This window comes from Anas platyrhynchos, chromosome Z (assembly GCF_047663525.1).
Source record: "Anas platyrhynchos isolate ZD024472 breed Pekin duck chromosome Z, IASCAAS_PekinDuck_T2T, whole genome shotgun sequence".
In the NCBI taxonomy this organism is placed as follows: Eukaryota; Metazoa; Chordata; class Aves; order Anseriformes; family Anatidae; genus Anas; species Anas platyrhynchos.
In genome coordinates this window covers 11,848,537-11,866,034 of record NC_092621.1, presented here as the reverse complement: position 1 = coordinate 11,866,034, position 17,498 = coordinate 11,848,537, and the positions used below count along the sequence as shown (strand labels likewise).

The window sequence follows — 17,498 nt, the reverse complement described above, 5'->3', positions numbered from 1 at the left end:
TTAATTCCTACTGTGTAAAGAACCACACAGTTTATTTATTTTGAATGTGGCTCTTACCAGCCTTTTTTGGTGGCCACTAGCTCTTTTAATAGAAGAGCTGACAGTGAATAGTGAGTTCCTATTCACCCTTCCCAGGATTTTGTAGATCTGATCTCTGATCCAGGCTGTGGTCCCAGCATGGGGTTTAGCTGGTATTTACTTTTCCATGACATATGTGTTATCTCTAACCCAGACAGGTAGTCACACATAAAATCATTTAGGTTGGAAAAGACCTCTAAGATCATCAAGTCCAACCCTTAACCTAGCACTGCCAAGTCTACCAATAAAGCATGTTCCTAAGCACCACATGTATATGTATGGTGAATACTTTCAGGGATGGTGACTCAACTGCTTCCCTGGGCAGCCTTTTCCAAGGCTTCACAACCTTCACCAATGCTTTCAGTGAAGAAAATTTTCATAATATTGAATGTAACCATCCCCTGCTGCAACTTGAGGCCATTTCGTCTTGTCTCATCACTTGTTGCTTGGGAGAAGAGACCAACCCCACCCTGCTACAGCCTCCTTTGAGGAGGAGCTGTGGAGAGTGATGAAGTCTCCCTGAGCCTCCTTTTCTCCACACTAAATAACCCCAGCTCCCTCAGCTGCTTCTCATAAGACTTACTCTGTAGGCCTTTCAACTTCAGACATCTCTGTCTGAAAAACAAGTAGGCACTTCAAGCACACAAAATACTGTGGTTTGTTGGTTGTAAAGAAAATCTGAATGTTAGAGAAAGGTGTCCTGTACAGCACTATTTAGCACAACTGAGAGTCCAAGTGAAACTGCCAAAAGACAGGTGTTTGTGGAGAGGTGCTAAATACTGTGCGCGAGCTGAGGACAGTGTCATTAAAAATGGCACTACTGGGAACCTTTGGTTGGAGTTGTAGCCACAGGACTGGAACTGCTAGATGATATCATTCTTCCCAACAGCAAACCAGTTTCTTTGTGGAAACATCCCATCTGAAACAAGGATGCTGTCTTGCACAACCCTCCTATGATCTGCTGAATCCTGTGGATGGAAGGAAAACATGCTAGCATGTGCCTATCTACTAGGTCACTAGCTCAAAATTAGATAATGTATCAAATGGTAGCTACAGGCAAAGAATAACATTAATGTTTGTAACTTGCATGAACCAGGTCTAATCTCATCAATCCATTTCAGGAAGTTAATTTTAAACTGTTTAATGACAGGCTTCTGCAAAGTCCAAGTCTTAATATTTTTATTGTGTTTTTTCTTCCCCGTGCTTCCTACTAAAAATCTGGGGCAATGCGAATATTTTAAATGTAGCAATACATGTATACCATGTGTTGACTAAGAACAAAATAAATACAGTTGAATAGTTGAGAGTTCAAACACGATAAGGCTGCTCATGTGAAACTCCTCAGCAGGAGTGACTGTGGCGTGAATGTATGTTTTCCATACTGCAGTATGGAATGAGGTTTCCAGTTATATGTTTCTTGGATAGGCAGAGATTTTGCTCCATAGGTGTTCATGATAAAAATCAACAGATACTAAATGAAGAAAAAGAGAGCAATTTTAACTACTTGTGCTCTGAGTAGAAGTTTTACCCTGCCTGTACAGAAAATTGCCCGAAGCAATTTTAAGCTGTCTACCCCCTTGAACAGAGGAACCGTAAATAGGATATTTTCAAAGTACTTGGGATCTCCTGCAATATCCAAATTTATCTGCTTCTTTACAATTTTATTGTATTGTCCTGCTTCTAAAGTGCTTAGCAAACTTCAACAGCATAATAAGAATAAAAAGTTTTGTTTCTATTGTAATACTTAGACCAAAAACCAGTGCCTTGTTGATACGTGCTCTGCCTGGTGCTGTACAAGTATGTGTAGTTAAAGAAGACAGTCTTTCCTTAAAGAAATAGTGAGAGGGCAGGAATATTGAGCCCCATAGGATGAATATCGCAAACTTAGGTTCCAAAATCCCAACGGGATCCTCATTCAGCATACATCATCTAGGCATAGACAGACAGGGCTGTTGGGCTCTGCCTTAATTATTACAGACCTTGAAAACTCAGCATGATAGGAAAAAGAGAAGTCTCATTCGAGGCAGCTGAATGCCCCCTGAGAAAATCAGATTTTGTCCCTACCTCTGTCCCAAAATTGTTGTTATGACAGGCAAGTCACATATTTTTCAAAAATTCTTCTTATGCGTATGCTCTTCATTTTCTGAGTGCATGATTGGGTGCTACTAGCTGGATTGTAGAAGAGCTGAGCACTCACAGCTGCAGTGGAAAATCTACTGAAGTTATGCTTTCACCATACAGACTGCTCTCTAGTTTGAGAGCCTGAGGAAAATTTGTACTTACACAAATTAGTTACCCAAATCATACACTTCATTTGTTTGTGAACACAATCTTTCTGTGCAATGCCTGCCTGTGGAGATAAGACAGTCCTGTCACTTTGTAGGGACAAGGTGATACATTAATATTGAAGAGCTACTCATTTGCTCTCATCAGGCTTCAGTTTCTACCAACTTTTCCCACCACAATCAGCACAGCTACCTACTAGTTTTCTTCCTCATATCCTTTTCTTTGCCAGGCATCTCTGCGCATGTGATTGAGAAAAAAAAAAAAAAAGTCTTTCTATAACCTGCCCAAAGCTAAGTCTGTCTGGCACTGCCGTCCACTCTCTAGCTTGCAGCTGCGAGGTCTGACAGCTTGGTCATCTCAATTTAGAAGTTGGGTGTGTGGTTCTCAGATGGTTGTGTCAATTCTGGCTGTGTTCAGAAGCCACCTCCAGTTTCAGTCATGGCTCTGCAGTGTGGAGACAGAAGAAGCTCCTAGATGACTGGTGTTTTGTCACTCACATGGCTGCTCCCTTATGTGTAGTCCAGGACCTGCTTTGGAGCACCCTGCAATAGAACAGACAAGTAGATGGCAAATGTTCTTCACTCCTTGCTTTGCCTGTCTTCCTCTTCTGCAATTCAGAAGTCTTCAGTGGGGACCACAAGAGCCAGACTCTATTTCCATGTTAAGTTTCTCATGACTGAGTGTTTAAGACAGATGCATCTACACTAGAATGTAAATAAGAAAAATGCACCATTAGAACTCCAGTTACTGATGAGAATAAGCTTTTAATAAAAGCAAGTTCTTGTTTGAATTGTGTGTGGTGAACAAGGTGCTAGTCAATTAACTAGTTGACTCATTAGTACCATCTGCTACCTACAGTGCATGAGGAAGGGTTCAGTGGAAAAGTTCCATGACCAAAAGTAGTCCATGAAGGTGCAATAGGGTACAGTCTTAATTCTGGGATTTCCTAACTTCAGAGAATTTATTTTCTTCAGTGACTTTTTGAAAAATGTTTTGTGTGTGCTAGCTTTTTAATAATTTACCATTGCTGCTGGTGAAGGTAGGTTCTGTAGGAAACTGATAATTTAGCACTAAGAGTTCAGTACTTAAACCTGCGAACTGCTGAACCCTCACTCAGAGCCACATGAAAATAGTGAGGGAGGGGGTGTCAGCTTAGCATGTTTGTAACTGGAAATACGTGATCTGGTTCCATTAAAATTAATAGGGCAATTCACATACTTCAGATTGCATTTGTGCCGAAGCGTCAGCTGTTTACAAGATACTAGAGATGATAAAGAGAATTGGAGAGGAGATGCAAGAGATGAAAACAACCCTGAAATGACTTGATTAAGGTTATGATAATATCTTTTTCTCTTATTTTTTGCCACATACATCTGAGGTGCACTTTGTCTTTCTTTTTAACTAGTTGTTATCTTTACTTTGTTATTCATAGAAACCTGATAGAGCAAGAAACACTCCAAAGAAAGGCAGAAGGAGAGAATTAATTTGTTCGTTTTATTACAGCAGTGTCCAGTGGCCTCATGCAGGGCTGTGGCTGTGGGTTACCATTCCACCACATGCCCCAAAGGGCTTACAGTGTAATTTAAAAGGAAATGCAATATGTATTCATAAGTAAAGGGAAGGAAGATGTAGGTACCCTAGAGGAGACCAGATGGTTGCATAAATGAGCTGTATGTGTAGCTTGATTGCTCTGAGTCTTTTTTTTTCTTTTTTCTTTTGGAATGATTATGAGTAGATATCAGTGCCTATCGGTGCCTTCCACATCAGTGACAGCTCATTAGCAATTGAAGAATAAATTAATCGGTAAACAGAGGATGAAAGTTGAAAGGGGAGAGGGATTATCAGCAAACCGAAGAAGCCAGAAATGCAGTAAGATGGGAGAGAAAGCAAGAAGATTGTGACAGATGCAGATGAATGCTAAAAACTGCAATAAAACCTGCCATAGAACTTTGATGTGTTTATCGAAATGGGTTTATTTTGCTTCAAGTTCATTGGCCTAAAAAGGAGGGGAGGAAAAAAAGACGGTTATTTTGGGTTTGAGCCCAAAACATTTTTTTTGCCCTTTTTGTCTAGAAAAGCATATTTCTTTATTCATATTTCTTTATTCATATTTCTATATGAATTCATATTTCTATAAACGCAAAATACATAATGAAATATATGTCCCTGGTGGGGGCTTTGTGTGTAAGGCTTTGGCATGACTTACTTCAAAACTCAGGAGCAACTTACAATGTCTAGGAACATTTTTAGCCTGGAGTTCACAGCTGAGCTAAGCTGTCTATATAGCATCTTGGGATAGATGCTATACTCTTGCCTAGGGTACTCTAAGCTGCACTGGAACACTGATATGAGATGAAATATTTAATTTTCATTTGGTAAAGCATTGCACAGTATGCTATGGAAGACCATCTGTAATCAGGAGAGACACAAAAGGGGCTTGTTTTTGCTTTATGAAGGAACAAAGTACAGAAAAGGTCGCTGTAGTACTGACCACCCAGCTAGGCCCAGAGATACAGCACTGCTGGGCACTGATCCTGTGGGGGTGCAAGCAGCATAGCTCTGACTGCAAGCAATGTGGCTTCTGGTCTTCTGATGTCAATAAGCCTTGCTGCTTGCCCTTGTGCAGGGAGTACAGTGCCAATGCCAGTTTGAACGGTCCTGTAGCACTCGCTCCATAGACACGTGTGGTGGTCTATTCCACCTAGCTGTTGTAATTACACACCCTCTGATGATTCTGATTTGTTAACTCTTTCTGTATTATTAAGGTAACAATAAACAGATAATACGATAGAGTAAAAGGATAAGTATGCTTCCTAGCAGTTACTCAGTCTAGATGTGAAGGAGTATCTTTAATGCACTGGTTATGGATTATATTCTGTAATGCTTCGTATTCCCCATTTTTCAGATGGTGGGCAGGAGAGTGGCAGAAATGTTCGACAACATGTGGCCCAACGGGACAGAAAAAACGAACTGTACTTTGCATCCAGACAGTAGGATCTGATGAGCAGGCATTGGCTGTCACAGAATGCCAGCACCTACTTAAACCAAAGACCCATCTGTCATGCAACAGGGATGTCTTGTGCCCATCTGACTGGACAGTGAGCAACTGGACTGAGGTAAATTCATATCACCTGTAGCATTAAATATTTGTTTTCTGTTTTTTATTTTTTCAAAATGACCCATCATAATCAAGGGAAGACCAATAATCTGTTTTTTTTGTTTGTTTGTTTGTTTGTTTGTTTTTTTCCTTATTTTTTAACGAGTCTTCACAAGAGTAGTGTGTGAGATGTTTCTAAGGTTTTGGCATGCTGAGCTATTGGTGCCACAGAGCAGTGCATGTTTGCATGCACAGAATTCTATGCAATACAAATTACTGCTGTGAACCAGATGGGGAAGGCTCTGTGTCGTGTCTACAGGAATACAAAAAAACTTTTTCAGAGTTTTTACATTTATATATCTTTTACATTTATATCTCTGTCATTTTTTTTGCAACAGCATGCTAGCGTTTTACTTCTACTATTAGATTGAAGCTCAGATTAACACTAGAATATCTGTGCACCCTTCAAGTGTTAATTAAATACTGTGCAGTTATTTCATTGACAGCTGATGAACTGCAGAATGTGAGGTGGTCAAGTTAATGACTGAAAAATAGTTAATTTGTCTAAATATACTAGAACACATTCTGCAATATATGCTAGTATTAATTGGGAGCACTTGTGTTTTATACTCTGTCCTACATTTTAATCTGTGGAAGGACCTCGCACTCCTTAGCTTTCTTCAGATTATGTTGCTGGTATCTGCAAGTGCTTCCCAACTTCACATTTCATTGAAGCTCCAACATGCTGAGCAGTCTACTTCTACATGAAACCTAAAAACACACCAAGATACATCTTTTGGGGGAAAGAAATAGGTTTTGAGTCATGTAAAATTTTAAAATTGTTTTGTTCTGATATAGTAAGATTTGCTTATGTTTAACCTCACAAGTAGGCAGTTTTGTGTATCTACTTAGATAAGAACGTGTAACTGATAATCATGAAAACAAATGCACAACAAATATTTCCATTTCAGATGTCAATAAAATTGAAGTTTAACAGGTTTTTCAAAACTTCCCAAACTTTCATTTTTAAAAACTCTTCTGTCTTCTTTCTCCTATTTCTATTTTTTTTTATCAAACTCACTAATGAGTTTGATAGCAGATTCAGGATAACGAGCTAGCTAGTAGAATTCTATGATGGTTTTATTCACCTGCAAAAAGTGGGAGTTGTAGGGAGGAGGAGTATGGGCTCAATTATTTCTCCTGAACAAACAACAATATTTTCAGTACATTTGTAATTAGAGACAGTTTTGTTTTGTTTTTGCTGGTAAATTTGAGAAAGAGTTTTTATACAGGCAAAACTTCCTTTTACTCTGAACTTACTTTGCTGTTTAATTTGTGTTAAGTAGGCAGATAATGAGGATGAAGTGTTACAGCCATTCTGAAATCTCTTTTTAGTACTTGGCTGTAATCTAACACAGAGGTTTTCAAAGCTAGTTCTTGGAGAAAGACAGATATTGTCCCAGAAAGCTAATGAGGTTAGATGTTCTTTTTAATTTACCAGAATGCTGATCTTAATTGTCCAGGTGGCAAAGTAAGTGTGTTGTATTTCTCTGGAAGCAGCAATATAATGCCAGCAGTTACTGTCTTCCTCAGTAGGCAAAATCCTACTGCCAATCTCAACAACTTCAGAGGTCAAATTGTAGCTGATGTAAACTTGCATGGCTCTGAGTACACTAAATATGCTACACTGCTCGAAGCACAAGGAGGACAGACAGAATGTCTAACAAATGTGTCTGCTCTGAGGTTACTCTGCTTTCTTCCCTGCACCTGTTGCTGCAGAGCTGATGTTACTGTACTGGTGTTGGCAACGCAGGAAGCACCAATAACACAAGGTCACAGGTCTTTCTACTGCTCTGTGACCTTGACTAGCTCTAAGAAGGCTAGATAACCCAGGGATTTTAAAGTGCTGGCAGTAGGAGTGTTTGTAAGTGTGCTGAGTACCTGGTTTAAACCAGACACATAGGTTAATTACTTGTAGTAGTCCATAATTTAGGAGAGATGTGAATAGCCCTGTCAGAATAAGTCTGCCTGCACTCAGTCTGAATGAAAGATCCATTTCATAAACTCAGCAAGGATCTAGGTGTTGCACAAGGCATCACAGCAGGTTTGTGGCATCATGAGCCACCAACAGTGAGCCAGATAGATGCTTTTGATGGCAGCTTTTTCAGTCTGTTTTTCATACTTTGGTGGTAAAGGTGTTGGCTAAACAATTTTTGTGATTGTTTCACAGTAGAAATCAAATTCTGGCATATTTTTCTAGAATTCCATATTTTGTCTTTATCAAGTAGTTGTTTATCACTCAAGTTGTCACTCAAGGTGACATTTACTCTTCTAAAAATTTGGCAAAGGCTCCATGATAACAGAAAATCACTAAAATGAAGGTCTTGTTCCTCAGGGGAAAACAAACAAACAAACAAACAAACAAACAAACAAAAAAACGTTATTGATTATTTGCAATGATTCTTCTTTATTGAAGAGAGCAGCCAGTTGTCACTTAATTGACTTGTACAACAGAATGAAGAGAGGTATTGTATTAATTCTGTTTCTTCTGCAGTGCACAGTTACTTGTGGTGGAGGGATAAGGACTCGGAATGTTACTTGTGCCAAAAATAACCATGAGCCATGTGATAGTTCCAAGAGACCAAACTCTAAGGCCCTGTGTGGTCTTCAGCAATGTCCTTCTGCTGGAAGATTTCTGATACCCCCACTGGCACCCAGAAGAGGAAAGATCATAATCAGAAAAACAACAACTAATCCCAAACGGAGTCATCCTAACAGGATACCCATACCTCTACCAAGCCCAAGGTTCCATACAACAACAAAAACTCCCAATCCTGAAAGTGTAACTCCCTGTTTGCCTACATCCTCTAGTTTGGGTAATGTCTCTGAAAAAGAAGGAACAACCAGCAAAACATTAAAAAATAATTTTGTTGGATCAACTGGTGTTTACAACTATCCTGTTGTTTCTACCGAAAATAGTTCACACCAAAATACTACTTTGTGGCCTTTTCATAATAGCTCAAGTACCGAAATTATAAAGCATGCTGAAAATGTTTCTAAAAGTGAGCCAGTTTCTACTATAGCAGGTGAGGTGCAAAAAAGTGAGTACACTCCTGTCTCCTCTTTTACCAGTAGCCCAGAAATAAGTTCCAGCTATGATTACTTAACCGAAGAATCTGATGACATTGACGGGTCAGTAGGAGGCAGTGGGAAACAGATTGATCATCTTTACAGCACAGAACGCGATCCTGAAATTACAACCAGGAGCACAACGATAGATACCAGCTCTCACATCCTTCAGAATGAGAGTGTGACTTCTCACCTCCCCCCAGCATCTCTTCCCCAGGAGCCTTCTGCACTCCTTCCTGTTAGCAGAACAGCACAAGGGCTGGCATTTCCAACACCAGCAAACTCTATTAGTCTGCAAGTTGATGTGCCTGGCATAGAAGTAACTACCCAAGAAGCATCTGTTACAGTAATGCCCACAGTGTTTGGTAACGTACTGAGAGACGAGACTGACAACAGAACAGAAATAAAGCTCCCTGCCAACATAACGTCCAGTACACAATCGTCAGCTCTTGAGCATGCTACCAGGAACCAAAGTGCATCTGATGGGGTTTTGACGAATGTCACAGAAAGTAACCACCTAATAACATCCAACAGTTTGCCTGGTGATGCCTACTGGATAGTAGGGAACTGGAGTGAGGTAAGTTATTTTTAACTCGTAAGTAGTGGAGAGCTTGTCAGCTCTCTGAACCACTGTTGAGGAAATAAATCTTGCTTTGTCACAATTATCTGACATGAATAGCATAAATTCAAATGAAATATTAGTATAAAAATGGGTAACAGAACTTGGAGCATCTAGCATTAGGCTGCTTAAATAAAATGTGTCCGTTTATGGATTCTGCAAAACTATGCATAGCTCTTCCAGGGACATGACATTCAGGGTTGACTGTAACCAGAGATACCTCAAGAGCTTTGTTTTAAAGCATAGCAAAAAGATAAGCTATTAGATGAATCCTGGAGACACCAAATGAGTGTGCTTGTATTTCCAAATAAGTACATAGTTCAAGTTAGCTGTAGATATGCTACTGTGTTCTAACGTTTCCTTATATATCATTTCTCTCTAATTATGTGTGTTTCCTAAGTTAGTGCATGACCAGGGTCATGTAGGTAAGCTGGCTTTATTATTATATAAAGCAAATCGATATCATGGTTGCTGAAACATATTTTTAGTTGTCTATTAACAGATTTTTGTGGTGCATTTCTATCTCATACCACCATCAGTGTTTGTATCCACCATTAAGCAAAAACCTCCCAACTCAGAGCAACATTCTGCCTGGTAAAACCAGTCTGAATCTGCAAATTCAAGATAAGAATGTTAGTCCAAAGTTAAACTGGTATATCTGGGCCATTAATTTGTCCAGCACATGTCCACAGAGAGACATTGTAATATGGAGTTCTGCACCATTCTTAGACGTTTAGGTGATCATATGTTGGAACTGGGTTGAAGCAGTAGTACACATGAAGCATTTTGTCTGGTTAGCATAAAAATTAAAATAGTCAGGCCAGTGGCTTTGGTTATTCCAGTATCTTTGGATACAATAGCTGATAATTGTAGCATTAAGCTATGTCTTGTTATTTGAAGGTAGAAATGAGCAGTTTTTGTCTGAATCAATGGCTGTGCCAGAACGAAGTTGGATCAAAACAGGTGTTAATATCCCATAATACTACTATTGAAAGCTCTGGTTTCCTATTTGAGTAAATGAAACAAGTACAGCTCACAGGAAGTTTGAAAACTCTTTTGAGTTGTTAAGCATTTGGAAGATGTTTTACAGCATCACCTTCAGACTTGTCTCAGTTTCTTAGCTTTTCAGAAAGAAGTTTTCAATTTTGTGAGCATAACTCTTACCTTGCAAGTATATCACATGCTAAATGGAGCAGGTAGAGAACTGTGCTTCCCAGACTTGGCTATCTCTGATCATTGCTGAACGGTTATAAAGCTTGAGTAACTTCTATTTTCTGTGCAGGAGCAATATAAATTGCAGAGTTTGCTATAGCCTTTCAGAAGTGCTTACCATCTTTTGTATTGCACTATTGACTTTCCTTTACCAATACACATAACCATGCTTTTTGACAGTCAGGTTTCTGTGCTGTTATCTTATTGTGTTCTGAGATAGTACTTATTCAGGAGGTCAGGGCCGGTGAAGGGGCAAACATACCCATTTTTGTTGATGTTCTTGAAATCATAATACCTGAAGTGAGAGACTTTGGTATCTGAACAAGTTACTTAATTTTTTTTGATGGCCTTTCTTTGACAGCCAAGTTAAACAGTACAGCTGAGAGTCCATAACTGGAGGCTTTGTTGCACTGAATATAAAAAAAAAATAGAATGGTTTGGGTTGGAAGGGACCTTAAAGACCACCTAATTCCAACCCCCTGCCATGGGCAGGGAACCTTCCACTACACCAGGTTGTTCAAAACCCCATTCAACCTGAGCTTGAATCCTTCTGCGGATGGGACATCCACAGCTTCTCTGGGCAGCTTGTTCCAGAAGCATGCGGATCTGTTAGAGTGGGTCCGAATGAGGGCCATGAGGATGGTCAGAGGGCTGGAGCACCTGTCTTATGAAGAAAGGCTGAAGGAGCTGGGGATGTGCAGCCTGGAGAAGAGAAGTCTCCAAGGTGACGTCATTGCAGCTTTTCAATACTTAAAGGGGGCTTATAAAAACTATGGAGAGCAACTTTTTGCGTTATCATATAATGATAGGACAAGGTGGAATGCTTTTAAACTAAAAGAGAGATGATTTAGATGAGATGTCAGGAGGAAATTCTTTACTCAGAGGGTGGTGAGGCATTGACATGGGATGCACAGAGAAGCTGTGGATGCCCCATCCCTGGAGGTGTTCAAGGCCAGGTTGGATGAGGCCCTGGGCAACCTGATCTAATGGGTGGTGTCCCTACCCAATGCAGGGGAATTGGAACTAGATGGTCTTTTAAGGCCCCTTCCAACCCAAGCCATTCTACAATTCTATGATCCCACCCTTAGGACCACTCATCACTGGTCATCAAGCTATCAGCAGTGGTGCTCATTATGGACCTAGCTGACAGATGGCAAATAAAATGGAATAATAGCTATAGTTGTATAGTTTTGCGTGTGTGTATGTATATATATATATATATATATATATATATATATATATATATATATATACTCAAACGTATACACACATACACATGTATATATATATTACTGTTGGGATGAAATTTGGATTGTTTTGTATCCATTCCATTTTGATTCATTTGATTTGTGGACCATTGAAAACCTGGATCCCTTAATACAATATTATTATTTTCAACAGATGTTCTTGGTTTTGTTTGTTGTGTGTATATATATATATATATATATGTACACAAAGCTTTATATATATATAAAAGGTTTTTCCTAAATGCAGTTTTTTTACATCTTTTAAATTTCAGTTTACTGTTTCCTTGAGATTTTTCTACTTGGCAAGACATTTTTGAATTCAGGTTGTGTCTTCCAGTGTTCCTGCCAACTCTCCCAACATGGTGTCATCTGCAAAATTTTTAAGTGCATGCTCTCCTTCATCATTCAATTTTTTAATGAAAATACTGAAGAAAGCTTGGCTCTGGACAGAGACCTGCAGAGCTGCATTTGAAACATCTTTTCATTGTGATGTTGAATCACTGAGGACCACTTTATTATACTTTTTTGATTAGATGTGCATTGTAATGATTTCACTTGGGTCATATTTCTATCATTTGCTAAGAGAACAATCATGCCAATGTGCATCATGTTGACTGGCTCTCTTTTTTTCATTAAACCAGGTACCCTATTTGTTCTTGAAAGGTCCATGTTGTCTGCTTTATTGTTGTTACCATATGCCATTTTGGTCTTGATTGTTTAATATTTTGCTTTTGTATCTTCCTGTGAAGCTAGGCAGTGTGTTCTTAGTCCATAGATCTGTCTTTTTGTTTTCCCAAAGGTAATTTGAAAGGTGTTCTTCTCTAATCCTCTGGGGCCTCCTTAATCTTCCATAATTTTTAAAGATTATTCTCAACAGTTCAAAGGTCATTTATGAACACCTGAATCGCTATTGTGGTATGGTCAATAAATGCAACTTTGCAGAACCGATGAAAACAATTTGAGGATACTTAACACATCTCAATTTACTATTTTTAATATTTTATTTATCTTTTGCTATTTTGATTCAAGCTGCTGCTTCTAGTTAAAATTAACTTTATGTGAAACCTGGCCCACTTAATTTCTGCCTTCTGGCCATGGTCCTGAGCAACTGGCTCTAGATGGTCCAGCTTGAGCAGGTGGATTGGACAATATGACCTACAGGCATCCTGTCCTATCCTGTGATTTTGTGAATGTCAGCTATTACATTTCTCATGAGATGAAGGACTTATATTTCCCCATACACACACCTTGATTCTAACACTGACAGAATGTTTTCTTATTGTTCCTTACTTAGAAATAATTTTTAGTCTACAGTTTTCTGACTTTGTGTATTTTTGTCTTGTTTACCTGTTCTTAGCAAAAATCACTTCCTGTTTTTTGATGACTTATGTTTAAGGCCTTGATATTTCAATACCACCATATTCTATGTAGACGAATCTCTTGCTATCCTGTCTTTCTACTGTTACTGTAATGCACTTGATAAATTTCAGAATAACTGCCAGTATTCTGATGCTTCTTTGCTCCTTAGGATATGTCTGTACTTGTAAATTTACTGTAAACCACACAGTAGAAGTTGCTCTCTTCATCATTCAGTGGCTTAATCCGGGACTATTTATGCTGTTTCTCATGCCAGCTATAATATGCTTGGCATGTGTTGGATTTGACTCTATGCATATAGTTTACTGTCCCTCACATTTTAAGGCAGAAAAATGTAAAAGGGGGTCTCCAGTCAATTTTTACCTCTTTACAGGGGCTTCTTGCTGAAAAGCAGGCACTCTTGGGAGCTATAGACTGGCACAATCCATGGCCTCTTACCTCTGATACTAAAGCCGTCCTGCAGTTTTGGAAACACTTATCCACACTTTGGATTCATGCTTTTAAAAATAGTTTTACTGTGGAGTTTTCCCAGGAGTCTCTCACAATTTATTTCAGGTTTTCAGCATCATGTATTCAATTTGCTAAATATCTCATTAGCAGTGTTAGGGATAGAGAGGGAACACTGACAAAGATTGGATGCAATGACATTTTGCCTTAGATTCCCCAAAGATCAGAGAGGGAAACGTTGGAACAGCTGGTACAGATTTAGAATGTCTCAATAAGCAGAAGTTTTCCGGAGTATATATCAGAATGTTTGCATGCTGTAAGGCAGAATTGGTATTTTCCTAACACAGCAACAGAAAGCCCTCCTTTGTAATTTTAAGTACATGTAAGACTGGTAAATTTAAGTCTTCTTTTGAACATCTGTACAGACTTCTCAAATAACCTAGGCTATCTAAAATCTCTAGATATTTTTGTTCAGGCACCTGAATTGTTACCAGAATGATTTACTAACCTCAAGTTTTCCCCTTGGGCTTTCCTCTCCCCTTGGCCAGTGCTCTACCACCTGTGGAATGGGAGCTTTCTGGAGACACGTGGAGTGCAGCAGTAAAAATGCGTCTCACTGTCAACACACAAAACAGCCTGATCCTGTCAGAAAATGTTATCTCCGCCCATGTGCTAGCTGGAAAACAGGAAACTGGAGCAAGGTAACTTCATTTGGAGAGCTGCGTTTGAACAGTAAGCTTGCGCTCTTCAAAGACTAGGGATTTCTAACTACTTCATTTTTAAAATAAGTATTTACTTAATGAATGCATACATGATTCCCAGTTGACCATCCAGTGCTAATTTCCTGACTAAGTTATTTATGGTAATGCACCTGCTGTGAATTTTATTCTTCCTGTGGGGGGATCATGTTCATTAAATCTTGCACCTAGAGCTAACGCACAGCTCATGGTCCATGTTTTGTGGAGATCCTAGGGCAAAGCTCTACATATTTGCAAGTGTTTCTTTTTGATCTCTGCCTCTATAGGTATATCCTAATTTTAATAAGGAGGTAAAAATTTGGGAGAGGGACTTTTCACACTCCTCTTCACCTTGGTCAGTGTCTACTCATTTCTCACATGGCATGGTCTATTCCCCGTTCATTTAACTCATAATTTTTGTAATTTAAAAAAAAGAAAGAGAAAGAAAGAGAGAAAGAAATAAAGAAATATGTAATGGGGAGAATGCCTGATTTGGCTAGGGTCTTTTTTAGTCCAAGTTACATACAAAGGTCTGGGCAACACACAGGAAAGTATCCAAGTAGATACTTTTAAGTGGTTAAGTGGAACCCAAGGAATTGTGTTTGAGTTCTTTTTTTGATATTGTAAGGTGTGTGGTGAACACCTGGAAGGACTTTCGTGACTTCTTGAAGCTTATTATGTTTTGTCTTCATTCTGTTTAGAACTGGGGCATCAAGTAGTGAGCTATTTTTCAAGACTCAGAAGAGGAAAAACTGCAGAATTCTGTTTGAAATAATGTTGATTTAGGAAGGGATAGAAAGATAGGTGTCTCAAACTTTCTCAGACACTTATCATTTTTGTAGACTGTTATGTTGCCATTGGACTAGAGGGCAGATTTATGCAGAGAAGAGTCTGCAGAAAAGATTATAGTTACAAAACCTGGGTTATATTATTGAGCTTTTTGACATAGAACTGATTTGTACTTGAAATACGTGCTTGTATAGAAAGTCCAGGCAAGGCCATAACCACACTTAAACCTTCAAAATTGATTTTAAATGATGCACAGACATTCTGCAGTCCTACTTCAAGCAAGACATATTTCACCTTCACTCTTCCTTTGTAAAAGTTATTGCTCTTGCAACAAGTAGGTGATGTTTGTGTCACAAAAAGTAGCTAGAAATCAGATTTAATGTTAAAATATTATGGGAAACAAATGTTTTAAAGCCTCAGTCCAAGAGGACACTTTGAGATAAAAGGCCTTTACTAGCGGATTTCTGTTGTGTAAGCCTTCCTTATTTTACAGCAATTGAAATATACAAACCTAACTACAATTTAATATATTAAAATGGGTATTTTTTGTTTGCTTTTGCAAGGAGCAATTCTTTCTCTCATTACTTGTTTCAAAGATTTTAAGGCAACTTACCACAGCAAGACAGCTGTATCCCACTGCCAGTGTAGTAAATCTTTGTGTTCTCTTCCTCTCATCTAATTCTTCCCCTCACCTAAAGGAAAGGTGTTTCAGACTAGGTCCTATAGTCTGAGTTTATTACCAAATACAATTTGCATGTGTTTTCAGGCTGCTGTCTACTGAGTTTCTTGCACAGTCAATTTTGTCCATTGTTTTTATTCAGAGGGGCAGAGACTTCTGTGAACAAGAACATGGACACCCCTTTCACCCGTTCTCCTACTCCCAGGGGAAGTAGGATGTTCAGTTTCCTTGTTCAAATCAAGAATCATTATTGATGTAAACGAGAATGTTGCAAGATAACAACTAATGCCACAGTCATAGAAGTTAAAGCTAATCTGTGGTTATTCAGTGGCATTGGCAGAATAGGCTTTAATTCTGGATGAAGACAGAATAATTAAATGTGTATTTGTCTTTATCCTTAGGGTAGCAAATTCATTTCTTCCTGAGCAGCAGGAGAGGCTGTGGTATTTGGGGATAGAAGCTGGTACTGATGCATGAGGCACTTTGAGCAAGCTCTGGGGATAAAAAGGGAGACTGGAAGGGCTCAGCTGTTGGCATCATTTGAAGAAGTGCTCCTTTCTGTTTTGTTTACAGTGCTCTGCTAACTGCAGCGGTGGTTTCAAGACCCGAGATGTTCAGTGCATCGACATTCGTGAAAAGCGACTTCTCAGGCCTTTTCATTGCCAATTACTTGGATATAAACCACAACTCAGCACCAGTTGTAATATGGAGCCTTGCCTGCAGTGGCATGTGGAGGCCTGGAATGAGGTACTGGTCTTTAAAAGAGACTCTGGGAATGAGCTTTTAGCTGTTGTTTAACAGTGGCGGTATGTCCCACACTGCTAAGTAAACTTCGGCACAAAAGAAGAAACACAGCTATTACACTCAGAGACGCTGCAGTCTTTGTGTATGCTTAAAGCAAAAGTCATCATAGACGTTAGTAAGGCTTCCCAGAATCATTCTTAGGATTGCGTGTGTTACACAGCTGTAAATTACCTTACCCTGAAACAGAGAAGCAGATGGCCTGGAAGATGAAGTAGATTTGTTAAAGCTATGCTGCTGGATCCGTAAATGAGATTCGTTCAAACTTTTCCCTTTTGCTGCCGTTGTTACACTGCTTTCTCATTATGATCTATTTAGAATTTGTTTTTATGCTTTTTGTGGCTGGAATTTTGTGGGCCAGAGGCTGAGGTCAGACATGATGTAAATCTGATTTTGGGGTCACTTAGTGATTTAAATTTGTACCAACAAACTTTCGTAGGCAGCCAGGCACATATTTATGTCAGCTAAAGCACGTAGGCTGATGATCTGATCTTTGAATATTTGCTCCCAATAAACGCAGCTCTGGAGGAAGTGCTGCAATGTTTGTATCATTATGGACCCTATACTTTTGGATTTTAAGGGAGGTGATCGCATTCCTTTCTTGTCACTGACACGTCCCACCTGCCGTAAGCAGTAGGAGACATCATCCTGTGTGCCGGTTGTGGGTTTCCTGTCAGAGCAGTCAGCAGGGAGTAAATAATTAGAGTAACCAAGTGATAGTGATGAATTCATAGTTTGCCACTTAAAATATTCTATAAAAACAGTTGTCCAACCTGGCAGTTGTCCTCAAATTGAGCATACCGGGTAGAATTGGATCAAACAGGTTCATTTATTAGATGCCAGCTCTGATCCTCTGTCCATAGGGATGCAGTTCCTCTTAGGACAGGAACAATGCAATATTCAAAGTATATCTGGCACCTTATTTCATGTTAGAGTACGAATCTTGTCTGTATTTCAGGCAGGCTCTACTGCAGACCTAATGAATAGTAGTAAAAGAACA

The 17,498-nt window shown here is 39.1% G+C and overlaps 1 protein-coding gene across 3 annotated transcripts in view; it reads left to right on the top strand.

Moving 5' to 3' along the window:
- ADAMTS12 (ADAM metallopeptidase with thrombospondin type 1 motif 12) overlaps nucleotides 1-17,498 on the top strand; it is a 173,052-nt gene that overhangs the window by 147,621 nt on the left and 7,933 nt on the right. For all 3 annotated transcript variants that reach the window (XM_038170323.1, XM_072030844.1, XM_038170324.2), the window contains 4 exons: nucleotides 5,270-5,480; nucleotides 8,016-9,167; nucleotides 14,041-14,193; nucleotides 16,271-16,444. In XM_038170323.1, coding sequence (XP_038026251.1) covers nucleotides 5,270-5,480; nucleotides 8,016-9,167; nucleotides 14,041-14,193; nucleotides 16,271-16,444 — 1,690 coding nt within the window. The remainder of the gene's footprint in view (nucleotides 1-5,269; nucleotides 5,481-8,015; nucleotides 9,168-14,040; nucleotides 14,194-16,270; nucleotides 16,445-17,498) is intronic.